Source organism: Oncorhynchus tshawytscha, linkage group LG10 (genome assembly GCF_018296145.1).
Source record: "Oncorhynchus tshawytscha isolate Ot180627B linkage group LG10, Otsh_v2.0, whole genome shotgun sequence".
Lineage (NCBI taxonomy): Eukaryota > Metazoa > Chordata > Actinopteri > Salmoniformes > Salmonidae > Oncorhynchus > Oncorhynchus tshawytscha.
In genome coordinates, this window is record NC_056438.1 from 34,110,007 (window position 1) to 34,135,443 (window position 25,437).

General features: G+C 41.1%; 1 protein-coding gene across 2 annotated transcripts in view; it reads right to left on the bottom strand.

The window, feature by feature from the left end:
* Window positions 1-25,437, bottom strand: part of LOC112260119 (sodium/potassium/calcium exchanger 2) — a 157,178-nt gene that overhangs the window by 33,515 nt on the left and 98,226 nt on the right. The window contains exons 6-8 of one of the 2 annotated variants that reach the window (XM_024434980.2): window positions 19,950-20,000; window positions 15,661-15,759; window positions 4,203-4,288 (exon numbers count right to left, since the gene is read on the bottom strand). In XM_024434980.2, the coding sequence (XP_024290748.1) occupies window positions 4,203-4,288; window positions 15,661-15,759; window positions 19,950-20,000 (236 nt within the window). The remainder of the gene's footprint in view (window positions 1-4,202; window positions 4,289-15,660; window positions 15,760-19,949; window positions 20,001-25,437) is intronic. The other variant, XM_024434981.2, reaches the window with a different exon arrangement.

Sequence of the window (25,437 nt, forward strand, 5' to 3'; positions counted from 1 at the left end):
TCGCCCGATGACATGACGGGCCAGATAAAAAAAGATGCAGAGAGGAGGTTTGATTTATCTAACGCTCCAGACAATCTATTTAAATTATCTGTCGAAATCATTGTTTTAAGAACAGGCTTCATAGTGTTACCGCCTGTGGATCTGAAGATTACTAAATCAGAGTTAATATCCTGCGTGACCTAAATTATGATTGGGAAATAATTTAGCTTGCTAGCTAATCAGCTCATTAGGTATCTTACCCGTGAAACGTAAAGCCTCGTCCAACATCAATCAATGGATTCTCGCCCTGCTGAGTTCTGCAACTGTAAATTAAACCGAGCTAGCTTGCTATGTGAAAATCTGTAGTTAATTAAATGTGTGATTAATAATAATCGCTTGATGTAGCTACATTGTCAGAGACAAGTCGCAAGTGAGTCAGTGAGAGTGACTACAGATTTCTGTCAAGGTCCAAGTCCTCACCTCCAGCCAGGTACATACACACCTTGTCTGAAAATGCACAGACCCAAATTTACACAGCTCATGGTCTAGACTATTTTCATCCCGCCACCCTATGTAGACATGATCCCACTCTGTGAACATATTGACCATACTACAACGAATGCCTGTTGCATTATTTGCTTACCACAAGCAATTATTAATATTTTTCAGGTCATCATGGTGACAGTCTACCTACCACAATGAGGATGACCAGATCCAGATTCCATCAACAGTCATTCAGTATTACTTGTATCTGATGCAGGGCTCTCCAACCCTGTTCCTGGAGAGCTAGTGTCTTGTAGGTTTAAGCTCCGACCTTGATCCAGTGCTCCTGATTCTAATAATTAGCTGGGTCCGGTTTCCCCAAAGCATCGAAATTCTTTGTTAGAACCTTCTTAGCAGCATCGTTAAATCTCTGAGCTGTTTCCCAAAACCATTGTTTCTAAAGTTGCATTTGAAAACAATCGTTATTTACCGACTGTCTCAGACCACTCGTAGAACAGCTAAGTGAATCGTTAGATGCGTTTTATTTCTTACCCCATCACTTTATACATGGAAGACCTCCACTAAAAATAGAATCAAGATGTTTATATGTCTCTCTGTGACCACCGATAACTTCACAACGAAGTAAATTACAAATACAAAGTTGCCAATGTCTTTATAGTTGTTATAAACAAGCAAAGGATAAAAATATGCTTCAAATGAAAACAGATGAGTGCATTAAAAGACAAATAGCCTACAGTATAGGCTACAGGCCTATATAATTCAATAATATTGAAATAATCTAAAATGTTCATTAAATGTTGTTGCTAATTGTAAGCTACTGTCTGTAATTTTTGCCTCAGTATATTTAATGTTTAACAACATATGCACAATGATGTACTAAATCTTGAGTTAGTGTATTATTATAGGTAAGCATTAGAACAAGCCGCCTCAACATTTGCAGTCATAAGGGATCATGTCTTTCTAGGAGTTGATCCGTCGTCAGTATTGTGGAATAATTCTAATATTAAGGTAAGCTGTTCCGAGAGCAGTGGTCCCTTTTTTTTATAGATCCTATCAGTTCTCTCTGCAATGTTTTGGGAAATGCATGTTACATCTTCGTCCGTTGTAGGAAAGATGCATTCGTAAAGCACTCGTAAGCCTAAGTTCCATCGCTATCGGGAAACCAGGCCCTGGTTCATAAGCTGAATCAGGAAAGTTACAGCTGGAGTTTGAGCGATAACCTAAAAGAGGGTTCTGCAGGAGATCTGAAGCTCCACCTAGTCCAAGACGACCCCTCTCTTTTTAAACCTCTCTCTATTATAGCCCTCTCTGGTGATTGTGAATTGCCCCACTCCACTAGGGGACTGAGAAGGATGACAACACAGACATCTTGCAGCTTACACATTTCACAAAGTCATTCAATGTTTGATTAATTTACATCATAATTTTAAATAAAGTGAATAATATTTTTTGTTTCTTATTCTTATTATGCTCTATGTAAGTAATTAAGAAGTTCCACTAGCTAGGTTAATATGGATTGTGCCGATGACTCAATTACAAGAATGTTGTAATAAAGACTTGAATGAAAGATTGTCATGTTTTATATTGTTATACTTCATGTAACTGGTCATCACATGCCTCTTGCATTTCAGTATGTTATTTGAATTACACAATTGCCAGGCAGAAAACTGAGGATATATCAGGCTAAGGACCTTACTGTTAGATGCAACAAAAGTCCACAGCCATCTCGGATATTGCTGGACACCTTCCTATATACGATTTTGTGATGAAACTGTCCAAATAATATTGGAGATATGGCCAGGAGAAGCTAATACTAACGATCAAGGGAATATGGACATACCTTTAACATTCTCCTATGTGTGTTTGCTCAAACTGTCAGAGGATTCAATGCATTTAATAAATGTGCAGGTTCATCATTCCGTAACTCTATGGTTCGTATCTTTGAGGTTCTACAGCATCTGACTAGTACCTTAGTAACTATGTGCACAAGAGGCTGGCAGGGAGTTATGAAGTTTGATGCTTAGTAGAGTTGAAGTCGGAAGTTCACATACACCTCAGTCAAATACATTTAAACTCAGTTTTTCACAATTCCTGACATTTAATACTAGTAAAAAATCCCTGTCTTAGGTCAGTTAGGATCACCACTTTATTTTAAGAATGTGAAATGTCAGAATAATAGTAGAGAGAGAGAGATTTATTTCAGCTTTTATTTCTTTCATCACATTCCCAGTGGGTCAGAAAATTACATACACTCAATTAGTATTTGGTAGCATTGCCTTTAAATTGTTTAACTTGGGTCAAACGTTTCGGGTAGCCTCCACAAGCTTCCCACAATAAGTTGGGTGAATATTGGCCCATTCCTCTTGGCAGGGCTGATGTAACTGAGTCAGGTTTGTTGGCCTCCTTGCTCGCACATGCTTTTTCAGTTCTACCCACACATTTTCTAAAGGGTTGAGGTCAGCGCTTTGATGACCATTCCAATACCTTGACTTTGTTATCCTTAAGCCATTTTGGCACAACTTCTGAAGTATGCTTGGGGTCATTGTCCATTTGGAAGACCCATTTGCGACCAAGTTTTAACTTCCTGACTGATGTCTTGAGATGTTGCTTCAATATATCCACATAATTTTCCTACCTCATGATGCCATCTATTTTGTGAAGTGCACCAGTCCCTCCTGTAGCAAAGCACCCCCACAACATGATCCTGCCATCCACGTGCTTCACGGTTGGAATGTTGTTCTTCAGCTTGCAAGCCTCCCCCTTTTTCCTCCAAACATAACAATGGTCATTATGGCCAAACAGTTCTATATTTGTTTCATCAGACCAGAGGACATTTCTCCAAAAAGTACAATCTTTGTCCCCATATGCAGTTGCAAACCGTAGACTAGCTTTTTTATGCCAGTTTTGGAGCAGTGTCTTCTTCCTTGCTGAGCGGCCTTTCAGGTTATGTCGATATAGGACTCGTTTTACTGTGGATATAGATACTTTTGTACCTGTTTCCTCAAGCATCTTCACAAGGTCCTTTGCTGTTGTTCTGGGATTGATTTGCGCTTTCCGCACCAAAGTACGTTCATCTCTAGGAGACAGAATGCGTCTCTTTCCTGAGCGGTATGATGGCTGCGTGGTCCCATGGTGTTTATACTTGCGTACTATTGTTTGTACAGATGAACGTGGTACCTTCAGGCGTATGGAAATTGCTGGATGAACCAGACTTGTGGAGGTTTAAAAAAAAATCTTGGCTGATTTCTTTTTACTTTCCCATGATGTCAAGCAAAGAGCCACTGAGATTGAAGATAGGCCTTGAAATATATGAACAGGTACACCTTTAATTGACTCAAATTACATCAATTAGCCTATCAGACGCATCTAAAGCCATAACATAATTTTCTGGAATTTTCCAAGCTATTTAAAGGCACAGTGAACTTAGTGTATGCAAACTTCTGACCCACTGGAATTGTGATACAGTGAACTATAAGTTAAATAATATGCCTGTAAACAATTTTTGGAAAAATGACTTGCACAAAGTAGTTGTTCTAACCAACTTGCCAAAACTATAATTTGTTAAAAGAAATTTGTGGAGTGATTGAAAAACGTGTTTTAATGACTCCAACCTAAGTGTATGTAAACTTCCGACTTCAAATGTATGTGTGCCCACTTGCTTGCTGTTGGATTTATGTTGGTTTGTGTGTTTATGTCTGTGCTTAAAATGGGTTTCTTACCGCAGCTTCCCCTTCTTGTCCAGCAGTGCCATTCATTGGTGGTGTGACTTCCACCTCGACATTCGAGCTGTTTGGAAGATTCTTATCTGCATATTATAAAAGAGAAAACAGAGAGCAATTAATTTAATTGTGGTATATTGGTAGACAAAAAGCCAATGCACGGATCATGTAAGATCAGTGTGGTATGTTAATTAAATGCAGAGTAATATCAGTAAAACAACTGCAATGATTAATCAAGAGATTAACTAATAAGGAATGACTAGCTATAATTGCACATCCATCAATCAAACTATCTATGGTATCCTTACAAACACAGGCAGTGTTTGCTTTACATTCGGAGCAGATGTTGCATGGTTTTGAGGATGATTTCCCTTATGAAATAAAAATCGTACACACTTATCCACACAAACGTATTGCTGCCATGAGGAAACAAACAAACTGTGCAGCAATTTGTCCCCCATACAAATTGTTTCCATGGAAAGAAAGTTTAGAAAACAACAATAAAAAAGCAGCAGAGCTTCTGCAGGTGTACATCGTTTTTCAAGACAAGGATTGAAGAATACTGCTTTCTGAACATCCAACCCAGGTCTTTCATGGTCAAGATATACAATGGCTAATATATTGTTTTGGGGATGTTTTTGTGCTTTTCAGTGCACAGTTGCCCGATACAATCTGTCCCCATTCGTACTGCTAGCAGCACCAAAAATGCAAAGCAGGAGATGTTGGATTTAGAGTGTCTGTGAGTGTGTTCCTGCAGTGCAGCTCCCCCTATCTTGTATGAGGGCTAATATGTATCCTATTCATTTAGAGCCAGATTCACTTATGCTCTTGATTAAAATACAAAATGCCGAAAGCCATGTAATTGGATGATTATAACATAATTGCCATGGAAATTGGTTTAATCCAAGTGTGTTTGTGACACAGCAGGAGATTGTCAGGGAGATGCTGTGATCTGATACTCGTCTAACAAATTACTTCCCTGGTCCTTTTGGAAGGTATCCTATACACTATTAACTAAACCATAGAAAATAATCACATCCATTATACATTTGATATGTAGATTTGATATAATATGTGGCATATAAAAATCTGAGAAAATAAGACAAGGAACTACACATTTGTTTATTAATCCAATCAGAATGTTTTTTGGTCTACAGTACAATATTTTTGAAGCTAAAACCCATTGAATCAGCACCATGAACTATTAGCTCTAATATAACAACAAGAGAACCAAGCATCAAAGCCAGCAGCTATCAAAACTGGTCATGCATTTGGGTTCGGTTTAGATGCTAATATTTTAATGTAGCGCTGTTAGCATAATTTTGTCTCAGTAATAAATATCCATTTCCCTCTTTGATTTTGTACCAATGAAAGCTCTTTCTATGGCCTCCCTGAGTATCTTTTTGACCATTGTGTCTTTGAAATGAAAACCTGCATTAATTGCACCTGGGAGCGTCTCAATTGAACAAATCAACTAGGTTAGACTGGCTAGACTGTAAACTCTCCTTCCTGACTCACAGTAAGCATCTCCAATCCAAAATTAAATCTAGAATCGGCGTCCTATGGTGAGGGAAAAATTATGTATTCACCTTATTTGTTGGATATGTAACAATTATTTACTTAATGACCAGTAAGATATTTCTGTACTGCTAATGCTGTGTTTTATGGTCTCCACTCTAGCACCCTGCAGCTAGTCTGGGTGTTGAGGACATGGCATAGAGATAGCTTGAAGCTGACAATTGATTTGTCTTGGGGATAAAAACCTAAAAGCTAGCATTCTATAGACAAGATGTGGTGTGTGTGACTCAAGATAGAGAGAGCCTGGAAGAGTTAAGAACAATGCCTCATTGTCTCATCTTCCTGGCATCTGGAAAACTAAGTAAAATACCATCCTTTGTAGATAACCTAGGTGGCTTATGGGAAGTTAAGAAATGACTGACTAAGCAATCTTGGTATCAGCTATATAAAACTGTGCATCATCTGTAAAGGTTAGACTCTCAGCCTAACAGTCAGTCAAGACTGGTGGGCTGACAGTCTCATTATTTCAATAATACTATATATTATATAATATATATAGATATTAAATAAAAATGATTGTTTGAAGAGATGACCAAGTCCAAGTCTCTCTCAGTACTGAATTTCCACTACACTATTTTGCAACAAAGCATCCTTCACTCATGCCGCCAAACATACCCTAGTAAAACTGACTATTCTACCTATCCTTGACTTCGGCCATGTCATTTATAATGTAGCCTCCAACACTCTACTCAGCAAATTGGATGCAGTCTATCACAGTGCCATCCGTTTTGTCACCAAAGCCCCATATACTACCCACCACTGAGACCGGTATGCTCTCATTGGCTGGCCCTCGCTTCATACCCGTTGCCAAACCCACTGGCTCCAGGTAATCTATAAGTCATTGCTATTGCTAGGTAAAGTGTGTGTGGAAGAGGTGAAAACATTATTGTTGTCAATTAACAATGACAAGCCACCTGGGTCTGACAACTTGGATGGAAATTACTGAGGATGATAGTGAGTGATATTGCCACTCCTATTTGCCATCTCTTCAATCTAAGCCTACAGGAAAGTGTGTACCCTCAGGCCTGAACGGAAGCAAAAGTCATTCCACTACACAAGAATAGCAAAGCACCCTTTACTTGCTCAAATAGCCGACAAAGCAGCCTGTTACCAACCCTTAGTAAACTTATGGAAAAAATGTGTTTGACCAGATACAATGTTATTTCACAGTAAAAGAAAAGGAACAACAGATTTTCAGCACGCTTATAGGGAAGGACATTCAACAAGCACGACACTTACACAAATGTGACCGACCGGCTCATATCGGTCTTATGCAGCAAAATTTGAAATTATGCTTTTTACATTGGAAAAAGTAGAGACTCAGAGCTACAAAATGGTATATAATCCACTACAGTTGAGGAACAACGGGAAAGTAATTTTTCTTTGAAATTTGATAGGCCATTTTCTCAAAAGTGAGTTTTTGAATGTTTTGGTAATGCTACTGAAAATACCTTATTTGTCTACACCCATTCAGCATCGTTCACACTCTCTTAAGCTTTAGCCTAGCACCCAAGCTAATGGGCTGACATTGGCTAGCTTGCTAGCTACTTCCAGACACATGAGACAACACCCTACTCTGACCATTTTACTCACCCTAGCAGAGCTGGTTAAGCTGTTTTTGTGTTATCCAGAGCGGTCAACATCCCTTTCATAAATTTCTCAGTTATTCTGCGCTCTTTGGCACACTCAAACGAGAGTGCTCTGAAACCAGAGTAGATGGCCAGACTGAATTTATGAATGCACCTGAAATGGTTACTTGCAAAGAGGAGTCTTTTGTTAAGACATGTAGCTTGCTAGCTAGCTAGGTAAACAATTAACGTAAACTCACCCCATTCCGTACAAATGTGCGCAACCGCGACATTCAAACGAGGCTGCAAAGAAAACTAATGGGACTGTAGCGACTGTGTTGACTTCAAAATCTGGGGTGTGATCTACGTTTCTATTCAAGCGTTGATCGACATGATAATGGCTCTATAGTATTGGAGAAAAGCTGACCCTCCGTTACATCGTGACGTGTCATGCCGTAATGTACAGCACGCATAAAGCAACTATTTCTGTCTTACAATCTCTCTCCACCAGGTGTAGCACTTCTCTCATCGTTTAAAAACAAGAAATGGACAGTGAAATGGACAGTTAAAAATCCCTTTGGACCAAGACTTGGCGCTCTGGTACCGCTTACCGTGCGGAAGCAGAGAGAACAGTCTATGACTAGAGTCGCTGGAGTCTTGGCCATTTTTTGTGTCTTCTTCTGACACCGCATGGTATAGAGGTCCTGGATGGCAGGAAGCTTGCCCCCAATGATGTACAGGGCGGTACGCTCAACCATCTGTAGTGCCTTGCGGTCGGAGGCCGAGCAGTTGAAATACCAGTCGGTGATGCCACCAGTCATTATGCTCTCAATGGTGCAGCTGTAGAACTTTTTGAGGATCTGAGGACGCATGCCAAATCTTTTTAGTCTCTTGCGGGGTATAGGCATTGTCGTGCCCTCTTCATGACTGTCTTGGTGTGTTTGGAATATGATAGTTTGTTGGTGATGTGGACACCAAGGAACTTCAAGCTCTCAACCTGCTCCACTACAGTACCATCGATGAGAATAGGGGTGTGCTCGGTCCTCCTCTTTCTGTAGTCCACAATCATTTCCTTTGTCTTGATCACGTTGAAGGAGAGGTTGTTATCCTTGCACCACACTGCCAGGTCTCTGACCTCCTCCCTAAAGGCTGTCTCATTGTTGTTGGTGATCAGGCCTACCACTGTTGTGTCGTCTGCAAACTCAACCCTCACCACCTGGGGGCGGCCCATCAGGAAGTCCAGGATCCAGTTGCAGAGTGAGGTGTTCAGTTCCAGGGTTCTTGGCTTAGTGATGAGCTTTGAGGGCACTATGGTGTTGAAAGGGACAGGTTGAAAATGTCAGTGAAGACACTTGCCAGTTGGACAGCGCACACTCGGAGTACATGTCCTGGTAATCCGTCTGGCTCTGCGGCATTGTGAATGTTGACCTGTTTAAAGGTTGTCCGAAACAGCTGATGCTCGAAGCGAGCATAAAAGTTATTTAGCTCATCTGGTAGGCTTGTGTCACTTGGCAGCTCACGGCTGTGCATTCCTTTGTAGTCCGTAATTGTTTGCAAGCTCTGCCACATCTGACAAGCATCGGAGCCGGTGTAGCATGATTCAATCTTAGTTCTGTATTGACTCTTCACCTGTTTGATGGTTCGTCATCAGAGGGCATACATATTTCTTATAAGTGTTCGGGTTAGAGTTCCACTCCTTGAAAGCCGCAGCTCTACCCTTTAGCTCAGTGTGGATGTTGCCTGTAATCCATGGCTTCTGGTTGGGGTATGTACGTACGGTCACTGGGGACAACGTCATCGATGCACGTGTTGATAAAGCCGGTGACTGAGGTGGTATACTCCTCAATGGCATCGGAAGAATCCCGGAACATATTCCAGTCTGTGCAAGCAAAAAAGTCCTGTAACTTAGCTTCTGTGTCATCTGAGCACTTCATTACTGAGTGAGTCATTGGTACTTCCTGCTTTAGTTTTTGCTTGTAAGCAGGAATCAGGAGGATCGAGTTATGGTCAGGTTTGCCAAATGGAGGGCGAGGGAGAGCTTTGTACCCATCTCTGTGTGTGGAGTAAAGGTGGTCTCGAGTTTAGTTTTTTCTCTTGTTGCACATTTAACATGCTGGTAGAAATGAGGTAAAACGGATTTAAATTTCCCAATATTAAAGTCCCTGACCACTAGGCCTCTGGATGAGCATTTTCTAGTTTGCTTTATACAGCTCGTTGAGTGCCGTCTTAGTGCCAGCATTGGTTTGTGGTGGTGAATAGACATCTATGAAAAATAAAGATGAAAACTCTGGTAAATAGTGTGGTAAATAGTGTGGTCTGCAGCGTATAATGAGATACTCTACATCAGGCGAGCAAAACCTAGAGACGTCCTTAATATTGGATTTCATGCACCAGGTGTTATATACGAATAGACACAGACCGCCACCCCTTGTCTTACAGGAGGCAGCTGTTGTATCTTGTGGATGGAATGAAAACCCACCCAGCTGTATGTTATCCATGTCATCGTTCAGCCATGACTTGGTGCAACATTACAGTTTTAATGTCCCTTTGGTCGGATAGTCTTGATTGGCGCTCATCTATTTTGTTATCCAATGATTGCACATTGGCTAATAGGACTGATGGTAGCGGGGGATTACTCACTCGGCGTTGGATCCTTACAAAGTACCCGGTGTCTTCATCTCTTCTTCATGCGAATGACGGTGTTTTGGACCATGTCACATGTCTGAAGTAATTCAGACTCGTTAAAGAGAAAATCTTTGTCCAGTACGAGGTGAGTAATCGCTGTTCTGATACCCAGAAGCTCTTTTCGGTCATAAGAGACGGTGGCAGAAACATTATGCAAAAAATAATGCAAAAAAACACACACAATAACACCATTGGTTAGGAGCCCGTTAGCAGCCATCTCTCTCGGCACCAATCATATCAGCAGCAATATCATATCAGCAGCCATTCACCCATTACAATTGTGTTAACACATGAGACTACACTAGACCCCCAGGGTCAATTGCAATGAACATTGGCCAACGTACCAACACATGGAAAATACACGCTAAAATCACCCTCACAGCTAATCTCAATTGCATTAGCCAAGATTTACTGCTCCATAAAGCAGATGTCAAGGTTATGTTTTTTGTCCTGATTTCTGCCCAAAATGTTCAACGCTGTTTTTCCCTCTGGTGGGGATTATTATTCCAATTTTTTTAACAGACTAAGGGTGATGTATCTGTATAAACTGAACTAAACTGAAATAAAGTTTTCCCTCATCTACCACGGCAAATCTACTGTGTCAATTTATCCTATCTGTTGTATGAATGGAAAACTCATGTTGGCGCAGCCTCTTCATTTCCAAATGATGTAATCCTCCCGTTACGGGGTCTGAGACGCCGAAGCTTACAACCATTAGCTCTGACAAATTGAAAACTCTAGTCATTGGCGACTCCATTACCCGCAGTATTAGACTTAAAACGAATCATCCAGCGATCATACACGGTTTACCAGGGGGCAGGGCTACCGACGTTAAGGCTAATCTGAAGATGGTGCTGGCTAAAGCTAAAACTGGCGAGTGTAGAGAGTATAGAGATATTGTTATCCACGTCGGCACCAACGATGTTAGGATGAAACAGTCAGAGATCACCAAGCGCAACATAGATTCTGCGTGTAAATCAGCTAGAAAGATGTGTCGCCCATCCCAGTTAGGGTGAGTGATGAGCTCTACAGCAGAGTCTCACAACTCAATCGCTGGTTGAAAACTGTTTTCTGCCCCTCCCAAAAGATAGAATTTGTAGATAATTGGCCCTCTTTCTGGGACTCACCCACAAACAGGACCATGCCTGACCTGCTGAGGAGTGACGGACTCCATCCTAGCTGGAGGGGTGCTCTCATCTTATCTACCAACATAGACAGGGCTCTAACTCCTCTAGCTCCACAATAAAATAGGGTGCAGGCCAGGCAGCAGGCTGTTAGCCAGCCTGCCAGCATAGTGGAGTCTGCCAATAGCACAGTCAGTGTAGTCAGCTCAGCTATCCCCATTGAGACCGTGTCTGTGCCTCGACCTAGGTTGGGCAAAACTAAACATGGCGGTGTTCGCCTTAGCAATCTCAGTAGGATAAAGACCACCTCCATTCCTGTCATTATTGAAAGAGATCATGATACCTCACATCTCAAAATAGGGCTACTTAATGTTAGATCCCTTACTTCAAAGGCAATTATAGTCAATGAACTAATCACTGATCATAATCTTGATGTGATTGGCCTGACTGAAACATGGCTTAAGCCTGATGAATTTACTGTGTTAAATGAGGCCTCACCTCCTGGCTACACTAGTGACCCTATCCCCCGTGCGGAGGTGTTGCTAACATTTACGATAGCAAATTTCAATTTACAAAAAAAAATGACGTTTTCGTCTTTTGAGCTTCTAGTCATGAAATCTATGCAGCACACTCAATCACTTTTTATAGCTACTGTTTACAGGCCTCCTGGGCCATATACAGCGTTCCTCATTGAGTTCCCTGAATTCCTATCGGACCTGGTAGTCATAGCAGATAATAGTCTAATCTTTGGTGACTTTAATATTCACATGGAAAAGTCCACAGACCCACTCAAAAAGGCTTTCGGAGCCATCATCGACTCAGTGGGTTTTGTCCAACATGTCTCTGGACCCACTCACTGTCACAGTCATACTCTGGACCTAGTTTTGTCCCATGGAATAAATGTTGTGGATCCTCATAATCCTGGACTATCATACCACCATTTTATTACGTTTGCAATTGCAACAAATAATCTAATCAGACCCCAACCAAGGAACATCAAAAGTCGTGCTATAAATTCACAGACAACACAAAGATTCCTTGATGTCCTTCCAGATTCCCTCTGTCTACCCAAGGACGCCAGAGGACAAAAATCAGTTAACCACCTAACTGAGGAACTCAATTTAACCTTGCGCAATACCCTAGATGCTGTTGCACCCCTAAAAACTAAAAACATTTTTCATAAGAAACTAGCTCCCTGGTACACAGAAAATACCCGAGCTCTGAAGCAAGCTTCCAGAAAATTGGAACGGAAGTCTTGCGACTAGCTTGGAAAGACAGTACCGTGCAGTACCGAAGAGCCCTTAACTGCTGCTCGATCATCCTATTTTTCTAACTTAATTGAGGAAAATAAGAACAATCCGAAATTCCTTTTTGATACTGTCGGAAAGCTAACTAAAAAGCAACATTCCCCAAGAGAGGATGACTTTCACTTTAGCAGTGATAAATTCATGAACTTCTTTGAGGAAAAGATTATGATTATTAGAAAGCAAATTACGGACTCCTCTTTAAATCTGCGTATTTCTTAAAAGCTCAGTTGTCCTGAGTCTGCACAACTCTGCCAGGACCTAGGATCAAGAGAGACGCTCAAGTGTTTTAGTACTATATCTCTTGACACAATGATGAAAATAATCATGGCCTCTAAACCTTCAAGATGCATACTGGACCCTATTCCAACTAAACTACTGAAAGAGATGCTTCCTGTGCTTGGCCCTCCTATGTTGAACATAATAAACGGCTCTCTATCCACCGGATGTGTACCAAACTCACTAAAAGTGGCAGTAATAAAGCCTCTCTTGAAAAAGCCAAACCTTGATCCAGAAAATATAAAAACTATCGGCCTATATCGAATCTTCCATTCCTCTCAAAAATTTTAGAAAAGGCTGTTGCGCAGAAACTCACTGCCTTCCTGAAGACAAACAATGTATACGAAATGCTTCAGTCTGGTTTTAGACCCCATCATAGCACTGAGACTGCACTTGTGAAGGTGGTAAATGACATTTTAATGGCATCGGACCGAGGCTCTGCATCTGTCCTCGTGCTCCTAGACCTTAGTGCTGCTTTTGATACCATCGATCACCACATTCTTTTGGAGAGATTGGAAACCCAAATGGGTCTACACGGACAAGTTCTGGCCTGGTTTAGTTCTGGCCTGGTTTAGATCTTATCTGTCGTAAAGATATCAGTTTGTCTCTGTGAATGGTTTGTCCTCTGACAAATCAACTGTAAATGTTGGTGTTCCTCAAGGTTCCGTTTTAGGACCACTATTGTTTTCACTATATATTTTACCTCTTGGGGATGTTATTCGAAAACATAATGTTAACTTTCACTGCTATGCGGATGACACACAGCTGTACATTTCAATGAAACATGGTGAAGCCCCAAAATTGCCCTTGCTAGAAGCATGTGTTTCAGACATAAGGAAGTGGATGGCTGCAAACTTTCTACTTTTAAATTCGGACAAAACAGAGATGCTTGTTCTAGGTCCCAAGAAACAAAGAGATTGTCTGTTGAATCTGACAATTAATCTTAATGGTTGTACAGTCGTCTCAAATAAAACTGTGAAGGACCTCGGCGTTACTCTGGACCCTGATCTCTCTTTTGAAGAACATATCAAGACCATTTCAAGGACAGCTTTTTTCCATCTACGTAACATTGCAAAAATCAGAAGTTTTCTGTCCAAAAATGATGCAGAAAAATTAATCCATGCTTTTGTCACTTCTAGGTTAGACTACTGCAATGCTCTACTTTCCGGCTACCCGTATAAAGCACTAAATAAACTTCAGTTAGTGCTAAATACGGCTGCTAGAATCCTGACTAGAACCAAAAAATGTGATCATATTACTCCAGTGCTAGCCTCCCTACACTGGCTTCCTGTCAAAGCAAGGGCTAATTTCAAGGTTTTACTGCTAACCTACAAAGCATTACATGGGCTTGCTCCTACCTATCTCTCTGATTTGGTCCTGCCGTACATGCCTACACGTACGCTACGGTCACAACACGCAGGCCTCCTAATTGTCCCTAGAATTTCTAAGCAAACAGCTGGAGGCAGGGCTTTCTCCTATAGAACTCCATTTTTATGGAACGGTCTGCCTACCCATGTCAGAGATGCAAACTCGGTCTCAACCTTTAAGTCTTTACTGAAGACTCATCTCTTCAGTGGGTCATATGATTGAGTGTAGTCTGGCCCAGGAGTGGGAAGGTGAACGGAAAGGCTCTGGAGCAACGAACCGCCCTTGCTGTCTCTGCCTGTCCGGTTCCCCTCTTTCCACTGGGATTCTCTGCCTCTGCCTCCTTTGGCAAAGTGGGTGGGGTTATATCCTTCCTGTTTGGCCCTGTCCGGGGGTGTCCTCGGATGGGGCCACAGTGTCTCCTGACCCCTCCTGTCCCCTCCTGACTACCTGACATGATGACTCCTTGCTGTCCCCAGTCCACCTGGCCGTGCTGCTGCTCCAGTTTCAACTGTTCTGCCTTACTATTATTCGACCATGCTGGTCATTTATGACCATTTGAACATCTTGGCCATGTTCTGTTATAATCTCCACCCGGCACAGCCAGAAGAGGACTGGCCACCCCACATGTGCTCTCTCTAATTCTCTCTTTCTTTCTCTCTCTCGGAGGAACTGAGCCCTAGGACCATGCCCCAGGCCTACCTGACATGATGACTCCTTGCTGTCCCCAGTCCACCTGGCCGTGCTGCTGCTCCAGTTTCAACTGTTCTGCCTTATTCTTATTCGACCATGCTGGTCATTTATGAACATTTGAACATCTTGGTCATGTTCTGTTATAATCTCCACCCGGCACAGCCAGAAGAGGACTGGCCACCCCACATAGCCTGGTTCCTCTCTAGGTTTCTTCCTAGGTTTTGGCCTTTCTAGGGAGTTTTTCCTAGCCACCGTGCTTCTACACCTGCATTGCTTGCTGTTTGGGGTTTTAGGCTGGGTTTCTGTACAGCACTTTGAGATATCAGCTGATGTACGAAGGGCTATATGAATTAATTTGATTTAATTTAATCCATTAATTACAATTTGTCTTTAAAAAGTATATTAATTTCTTATTAAGACTGCTGGGGATATATCGCTGCATCATATTTGAAATAAACAACTAAACCAAGTCAATCGTGATGAGTTATATAGGCTAATCTATAATTGTTTTCAAATTAACATTTTATTGGTACCCATATATGATTTAACCATTTAAGATAAAACATTTGCATAAAGTATAGGCCTACAAGTCCTATTTTCTTATGATAAGTATTTTACATTCATTAGTCTTACGGTTTCTGATGCTCCTGAAAGGTCATTATTTCATTGTGGTGGGAAAAGAAAATCTAGACTAAGAAAGTTAAAGGTGTCTGGTATCAACGTAAAATCAGAAATGTATTCCTTTTGGTTTTTTGTAGCAATCAAGCATATTTCGTTTTAAGAAAAACAGCAGTAACGGGGTGCTCCGTGTGAAGTTCTGCGTCTTCGTTACAATCCAACCCCAGATGCAGATGCCACTCACCTGACCGGCTGGCTACTCCATTGGCTTTCTCGCTGTCCTCTACTTGGCATTTCTTTTTGGCAATCTTGTGAAGGATGGATGCCTTCTCTCTGAATTTCCCTGCAACACAACCATTGGGGAGTTAACTAGGGGACTGTTTTTAAATGAACATGTCACCTTCAAATTTCCTTTGCATAGACTCAGGTCTCCTCTGCCTTTTCATGGTTCCGGACTTCACTTACTTCAAAGGAAAAGAACACATCCATTTTTCACATCAGTATTCAAATGACAGTTTGAAGTCAATATCATATCATGTACTGATGAGCCAGCAATGTCCAAGATGCAAGCCCGTGGGAGAGAACACTTTATGAAGCATAATCGGTCACACCCAATCTACTGCCAGGTCTACTAAGCCTTTGTCCTAGTTGTGGCACAATTTGTACACTTTTATTTTTTTTGAGGCATAGCGTGTAGTTTAAAAGATAAAACACAAAAGTAACATAACATTTAAGAGACTGATTAAGATATTTACTCAATAATGTCCATTTCAGATTATACATTTTTTTTACTAATCTCTCGTGGACAGACAACATAACATAAATGGTATTGTACGTCTGTCAGAAGAATGTGGGATGCGATGACTAACGAGCAACAGTTGTTGCGGTATACTGACTTTTCATGATTTAGCAGGTGTGAGCATCTTTCGAGGCGGGAGGAGACATTTGACCCATAGACTTGACTGACACATGAAGAGTGGGGTGGGGGGGGCTGGAGCTACCACCATGCTTCTACTCCTCGTTCTAGAATATTTTCTCATACATCTCCCCCAGAACTTATTTCAGTAGCTAGCGCAAGATTTTCCTTCTGGTTTACAGAGATAATAAAAAAGAAAAGAAGTGGTCTAAGGCACTGCATCGCAGTACTAGCTGTGCCACCAGAGACTCTGGGTTCGAGCCCAGGCTCTGCCGCAGCCGGCCGTGACCTGGAGGCTCATGGGGTGACGCATAATTGGCCCAGCGTCGTCCGGGTTACGGAGGGTTTGGCCGGCAGGGATATCCTTGTCTCATCGCGCACTAGCGACTTCTGTGGCGGGCCAGGTGCAGTGCACGCTGACCAGGTCGCTAGGTGTGCGGTGTTTCCTCTGACACATTGGTGCGGCTGGCTTCCGGGTTGGATGTGCGTTGTGTCAAGAAGCAGTGCGGCTTGGTTGGGTTGTGTTTCGGAGGACGCATGACTCTCGACCTTCGCCTCTCCCGAGTCCGTACGGGAGTTGCAGCGATGAGACAAGACAGTAACTACTACCAATTGGATACCACGAAATTGGGGAGAAAAAGGGGTAAAAGAAGAAAAAGAAGAAAAAAAAGAAGAAAAAAAAGAAATAACTAGTGCCATTTTTGCACCGGGCAAATGTCTAGTAAATTTGGCATGAGGTCCATATATGATCATTATGAACCTCTTCTCAGCATATTCACATTTGATGTACCAAAATATATTTATAAAAAAAGACCACAATGATAATAACAAGAGATTATACATTTAACATAGAGGTCAAAATAAGAATAAAATAGATCAGATCATATTGGAAAATCTATACTGAACAAAAATATAAAAATAACATGCACAATTTCAAAGATTTTACTGAGTTACAGTTCATATAAAGAAATCAGTCATTTGAAATTAATTAATTAGACCCTAATCTATGGATTTCACATGACCGGGCAGGGGTGCAGCCATGGGTGGACCTGGAAGGGCACAGGCCCACCCTCTGGGCAACCAGGCCCAGCCAATCAGAATGAATTTTTTTCCCACAAAAGGGCTTTATGACATAAATACTCCTTAGCAGTGACAAGAGGTTCATTATGATCATATATGGACCTCATCTAGCCAAATTTACTAAACTTTTGCCTGGTGCAAAGTTGGCACTAATTATTTCATTTTTAGTTTAAAAAATATATATAATTATTAAAACATTAGAACACTTTTCCATGACATAGACTTACCACCTGAATCCAAGTGAAAGCTATGATCCCTTATTGATGTCAACTTCAATCAGTGTAGATGAATGGGAAGAGACAGATTAAAGAAGGATTTTTAAGCCTTGAGACAATTGAAGCATGGATTGTGTACGTGTCCCATTCAGAGGGTGAATGGTCACGACAACATATTTAAGTGCCTTTGAACGGGTTATGGTAGCAGGTGCCAGGCATATCGGTTTGACTGTGTCAAGAACTGCAACGCTGCTGGGGTTTTCACTCAACAGTTTCTCGTGTGTATCAAGAATGGCCCACCACCCAAAGGACATCCAACTTGACACAACTGTGGGAAGCAATGGAGTCAACTTGGGCCAGCATCCCTGTGGAATGCTTGACACCTTGTAGTCCATGCCCCGACGAATTGAGGCTGTTCTGCAGGCAAAATTAGGAAGGTGTTGCTAATGTTTTGTGCACTCAGTGTAAAGGCTTACAAGTCAAGGGTCTGAAATACATCACGTCTTACTGAAGTTGTTGTGTATGCAGATATGGGCATGCTGCATACATGTGCGCTTGTTAACGGCATGCTGCATCCATGAGCGTGCAAGTCTGTGCACATATGTTGTGCATACTTTCAATCAGGCGAGTGCACGTCAATCAATATGAAAGCTTAATGAGTTTTTGGCTGAAATAAGTAAGGTTGGCTACTTCATCAGGGCTGCTGTGGTGAGTCATCGACATGTAGTCCACCCAACCATGTCACCATCTGTGACCTTCCAGCAAAATCATTAACTCCCCAACACCAACCCAGCGCAACAGAGTCCCCCCCCTCGCTTTCTCTATCCGCTGTTTGTAGCAATCAACGCCCTTGCACACACTTGTTAATACATTCTGACACACTGATATGGATCACTGACTCTCCGCGTCTACAGCCTTTAGCCCGACTCACCTTGGGAGATCGGCACTGAGGTCGCCTGCATGCTGTGTGTGATCAGAGCTTCCAGCAAATTCTTCAGACATGGATGGATGGGCATAATGCTGTATCTGAAGCAGGAGTACAGTATTTGTCCTTAATGTGGAGAGTGCCCTTCATCTTCTGGGTAAATGTATAATGGTACAGTTCAACCCGCAAGGTCTCGGTCAAACTATTTTTAAGCCAGTCTAGCACTGACACATTTTTTAAATATGCAATGTATTCACAGTGATTTCCCTATGCCATACATTGTTTACTAAATCACTGTCACTTCAAAAATATTTCTTTGTATTTCCAAGCCTTTACACAGCATGAGCCTTTTTTTGTCATTGCCTCTGGTGTAAGTCACACAATACAAAATATCTATCTTCAAAGTTAATTACCAAATTTAATCAAAGACAACCCTTTCCCAAATATCATTATTACATTATCTCTCTGTTGCTACTCTGTTTTCTGATACTGTTATGCAATTCCTGGGTGGATGAGTCACTCCACAATACCAAAATTGGTGACGTAAATCTTACGTGCATACGCAGTTCTGCTCTCACTGTCGATTGTGGGGCTTCCGAGAGTGTGCTGACGCATGGCCGATCTGTTTCTCCAAGATGAGAGGGACAGGACTGATGCGATGCTCAATGTTTTTTGTGTATGTTTGTGCATGCGAGTGTGTCTATGTGTGTCTGTTTGCATGGAAAAGAGTCAGATACCGATATAAATCTTGCATTTCTATTGTCAATGACCTGGGTCAGAGAGTAATCACAAACCAGGACAGTGCATATCCACTCACTAGCAGATCAGTGTTGGGAAAATAACTTAGCATGGTCCCTCTGCCTGCTAAATTATAGTCAAATTTAGACCCATCAGGAAAAACCCTGAGCAGATCTAAAAAGAGTAAGTGAAAAATCTTTCACAAACATTTTGAGAACTGTATGGTCGACACTGCACATATTAACTTCAGCTTCACAAATTAAAAATAGAATTTCCAGAGTAAAATAAATAAAAGATCTGAGGATCCCAAATATGTGTTTCTTCATTCCTGTACGGTGTGTTCCAAGGAGACATTTAGTATACATCAACATTAATAATAACAAATACAATCAATCAAGAAACACTAAAACATACAACAAATGTAAAATACCTCTGAGCACAAATAACAAATATGTAAATGGGAAAAAAAGAAAGTTACAAAGGGCATGGCAAACAATATCTGCACTTATGTTAGTGAAATCTCGTAGAGAGGTGATCAAACCAAGAAAAACATACATTACAAGCACAAAACAATGAAGCATGAGGCAAAGTGACCAAAATGTAGAGAAAAATAAAATAAATGAGAAAAGTGAGTCAAATAATCTATTGAAAAGGCTTACCTTCCTCGGTCATTGTGTGATAATATTTTAGTTTTCCATAAGTTCCAAGTTCTACAACGTTACAGCAAAAGACAAGGGTAAGGCAACAAAGACATAGAAAAGCAAAGGAGCATGAAGAACAAGATATTTTGAAGGTTTAGCATCACACACACAGCATAGAGAAGGATAGCAAATTCTCTCTCAGACCAAGACATCACTGCATAAATGCAAAACAAAGGAGCAAGGACTTCATGACAACAACAAAAGAAACAATTGAATCCTTATACCTACTTTGAATGAATAACAATTTCCCATCCGAGATACAGTTGAAGTCGGAAGTTTACATACACTTAGGTTGTAGTCATTAAAACTTGTTTTTTAACCACTCCACAAATGTCTTGTTAACAAACTAGTTTTGGCAAGTCGGCGAGGACATCTACTTTGCATGACACAAGTAATTTTTTCAACAATTGTTTACAGATAGTTTATTTCAATTATAATTTACTGTATCACAATTCCAGTGGGTCAGAAGTTTACATACACTAAGTTGAATGTGCCTTTAAACAGCTTCGAAAATTCCAGAAAATTATGGCATGGCTTTAGAAGCTTCTGATTGGCTAATTGACATCATTTGAGTCAATTGGAGGTGTACCTGTGGATGGATTTCAAGGCCAACCTTCAAACTCAGTGCCTTTTTGTTTGACATCATGGTTAAATCAAAAGACCTCAGAAAAAAATGGTAAAAAAATGGACCTCCACAAGTTCCACAAGTCTGGTTCATTCTTGCGAGCAATTTCCAAATGCCTGAAGGTACCACATTCATCTGTACAAATAATACAACGCAAGTATAATCCCCATGAAATCCACGCAGCCGTCCTACTGCTCAGGAAGGAGACACGTTCTGTCTCCTAGAGATGAACGTACTTTGGTGTGAAAAGTGCAAATCAATCCCAGAACAGCAGCAAAGGACCTTGTGAAGATGCTGGAGGAAAGCAGTACAAAAGTATCTATATTCACAGTAAAACGAGTCCTATATTGACATAACCTGAAAGGCCGCTCAGCAAGGAAGAAGCCACCGCTCAAAAACTGCCATAAAAAAAGCCAGACTACGGTTTGCAACTGCACATGGGGACAAGGATTGTACTTTTTGGAGAAATGTCCTCTGGTCTGATGAAACAAAAATAGGACTGTTTGGCCATAATAACCATCGTTATGTTTGGAGGAATTAAGGGAGGCGCTTTCAAACCGAAGAACACCATCCCAACTGTGAAGCAGGGGTGTGGCAGCATCATGTTGTGGGGGTGCTTGGCTGCAGGAGGGACTGCACTTCACAAAATAGATGGCATCATGAGGGTGGGGTCTTCCAAATGGACAAGACCCTAAGCATTCTTCCAAAGTTGTGGCAAATGGCCTACGGACAACAAAGTCAAGGTATTGGAATGGCCATCACAAAGCCCTGACCTCAATCCAGAACTGAAAAAGTGTGTGCAAGCAAGGTGGCCTGAGCCAAAATTCACCCAACTTTTTGTGGGAAGCTTGTGGAAGGCTACCTGAAACGTTTGACCCAAGTTAAACAATTTAAAGGCAATGCTACCAAATACTAATTGAGTGTATGTAAACTTCTGACCCACTGGGAATGTGATGAAAGAAATAAAAGCTGAAATAAATCCTTCTCTCTACTATTATTCTGACATTTCACATTCTTAAAATAAAGTGGTGATCATAACTGACCTAAGACCATTTTTACTAGGATTAAATGTCAGGAATTGTGAAAAACTATGTTTAAATGTATTTGGCTAAGGTGTATGTAAACTTCCGACTTCAACTGTACATATCCAGTAGCTACATGTTCAATCTAACAGAATTGAGGGGATATACATTTTTCATTTGATGGTTTCAGGGATCTCAATATACACTGAGTGTACAAAACATTAAGGACACCTTCCTAATATTGAGCAGCCCCCTCCCCCGTTTTGCCCTCAGAACAGCCTCAATTCACTCCAATGCTTCCCACAGTTGTGTCAAGTTGGCGAGATGTCCTTTGGGTGTGGGATCATTCTTGATGCACACAGGAAACTGTTTAGCGTGAAAACCCCAGCAGTGTTGCAGGTCTTGACACAAACCGGTGCGCCTGGCACCTACTACCATATCCTGTTCAAAGACACTTAAATCTTTTGTCCTGCCCATTCACCATCTGAATGGCACACATACACAATCCATGTCTCAATTACCTCAAGGCTAAAAAATCCTTCTTTAACCGGTCTCCTTCCCTTCATCTACACTGATTGAAATTAATTTATTAACAGGTGACATCAATAAGGTATCATAGCTTTAACCTGGATTCACCTGGTCAGTCTATGTGATGGAAAGAGCTTTTATCATTAATGTTTTGTACACTCAGTGTACATAGAGGCTCTTACAATGGTATAGCTAATAACTCAGACACACCAGTAGGCTTATTAAATGTTTGTGTTCACACAACAAATACCTCAAAATCGTCAGCCGCTTAGCCTTGTTTAAATACTCCAAACCAGAAGGTGACAGTAGTGTTGTTTGGCAATGCATGTCCCTGTGTGTTGCTTTATGGTCTAGTCAATGTTAGCTAGCTAGCTGCGCTAATATTGCTATTGTTGTAGAAAGCCTTTGTTGATTCTAGTCAGATGACCACAGCTACACTGAACCAAAATATAAATGCAACATGCAGTCAAGTTAATTAATAAATTAGGGCCTAATCTATAGATTTTACATGACTGGGAATACAGATATGCGTCTAATGGTCACAGATACCAGGAGTACATATTTTTCCATAATTTACCTAAGGATGAAAAACAAGCGTTGCTTGATTTACAATCGGATACGCCAGTCCTTACCCGCCCTGCTGATAAGGGGGGTCAGTTGTACTCATGAATAGGACAGTTTATGTAAATGAGTGTCATAGACAACTGATTGACAAGACCTTTTACAAGAGACTCAGAAGTGACCCCACTTCCCAATTTCAGAACACTATCTATTATTCACTGTCCTAGATGGGTATTTAAGTTCTGGTCAAATCACCAAAAAACAACAACTTTTTGGCTACTCAATACCCTAAAATTTCCAATATCTATACTTTGTCGAAATTACACAAAATGTTACAAAACCTCCAGGGCGCCCTATTGTTGCGGGCATTGATGCAGTAACGTACCCTTTATCGGCTTTTGTTGACTTTTTTATTAGACCACTCGCAGAACTCGCAGAATGAAATAGTACGTACACCAAAAACTACTTCATGTTTTTAAATGATTTCTTTATTCAGACAAAGGGTACTGCTATGGGGTCCCCTTTTGCTCCTAACTATGCTAATTTGTATGTGGGTTACATGGAGAAACAGTCCATTTTCAATCCTCTCAAAAACAATTATTGCCTAACATTAATATTTGGAAACGGTAAATGTATGATATTTTTGATCTATCTAGGGGTGCTGCAAAATAGCTCCAGGAGTTGCATGCTTTTCTTAACTCTTGTTCTGAGCACCTAAGGTTTACTATGCAATCTCACACACGTCAAATCAGTTTCCTTGATCTTCTGATTTTGTGTGAGGATAATGTTCTATACACTGATCTTTACAGGAAACCTACTGATCGTAACAGTTTGTTGAGGGCAGATAGTTGTCACTCGCTTCCCTTGAAAAACAGTTTGCCCTACAGCCAAATCTGTCAAATCAAAAGAATTTGCAGAAATCAATAAGATTTAGACAGAAATATGGCTGAGAAGCAAAGAAAATTCAAGGAGCGGTCAGATTAATGGTCAGATTAATACTGCCATTGAGAAAATGTTAAACTAATCGAGACATGATCTCTTTCAAGGACAGTCTCGCAAAAAGAAGCATTCTTGCATTCTAACTACCCACCATTCAAAGTGCTCTGAACAAATTAAGGGTATCGTTCAAAAACATTGGCACATTCTAAGATCCGATGAGAGTGCCGGTAATGTGTTTTCGGACCCTCCCTTGGTCGTATTCTAGCGGGGCAGAAATCTCAGAGATCAATTGGTAAACACTGATTTACCACTCCAAAATATCCCTGCACAATGTCTATTTGCGCCTCTATCGGATGGAAACTACAAGAGCAATGGCTGCACTCAATGCAATGGCACTTATAAATGTAGATCCTTCAAACACCCCCAAACAGGGAAACAGATCCCAATAAAAGGTGTTATCACATGCTCCACTAAGGCAGTTATTTATCTTATAACTTGTCCTTGTGTTAAAAATGATGTGGGTAAAACAAATCGCAAATTAAAAAGTACGAATCTCGGAGCATCGTGGCCCACTTTTTAAACAAGACGCTGCCTGGATCTTTAATTTAAAGACCCTTGCTCCCTTCGGGCTCAACGTAGACTTTGATCTGAAGCCATTCTTGTGATTATTGTGTTTTTGCTATTCATTGTAAATGTTTGTAAGCCTATGTAGCCACATTGTATCTATGATCGTATGCTATCCATTCATGTTTTTGTATGTTCTGTTTATATCTGAGAATTAACCAATGATATCAGGCTACACCTGGCCATGATTACAGACACCTGTGTGTGTCATTTGACACCATATAACTAGTGACCAGCAGTGTTTGTCATTATACCCTGATGAAGACAGCGTGTCTGTTGAAACGTTGGTTATTAGGTTAGTACATTATTGCATCTGAGCTCCTTGAGTGTGTGGCTCTCCTTTTCTTTTTTGTATATTAAACACAGAAAAATCACGTTTTTGACTGCACTGTGCCGTTAATGAAATCCCACTTATATTTGTTTGCAACGGGACATAAGAACTTGTTATTTTTGTCCTTGTGGCATGACCTCATGACTGTATGTAATTTTTTTTCATAATGAAAATGCAGTGTCCTGGAGTAAAAGGCTTTTAACATTGATTCTTTCAACAGCAATTGTTAGATGAACGATTGGAAATTATGTAAGCCCCCCCAACTCGGAGCATCACGACTACGATGCTCCGAGTTGGAGGGGGGGGGCTTACATAATTTAGTCAAGGCCCAATCATTCATCTAACAATTCCTGTGTGGGGTAGTAAAGGCATCTGAGCACTGAGTGGTTGTAGCAGCAAACCTCTTAGGTTTCCTAAAAAAAGGAGGCATGGGGGTGAAAACTGAACAGGGCTGGGGTGGGAGGGGGGCGCATATTGAGCTGCGTGATCAATTATGAATGGATAGCATACGATCATAGATCAGACTGTATGGGGGCGACAATAACCAGGTGCCATGACCAGCCACACACACAAGACCAGGGGTAGTTCGGGCACCAGAGTGTCACCAGAATACTATGCCACATTTGACATAGGATTTACATAGAGCATGATACATGAACGTTGCATTACTATTGATCATTCTGATGAACTCAGCAGAAAAAGAGACGTCCCTTTTTCAGGACCCTGTCTTTCAAAGATAATTCGTAAAAATCCAAATAACTTCACAGATCTTCATTGTAAAGGGTTTAAACACTGTTTCCCATGCTTGAACAATGA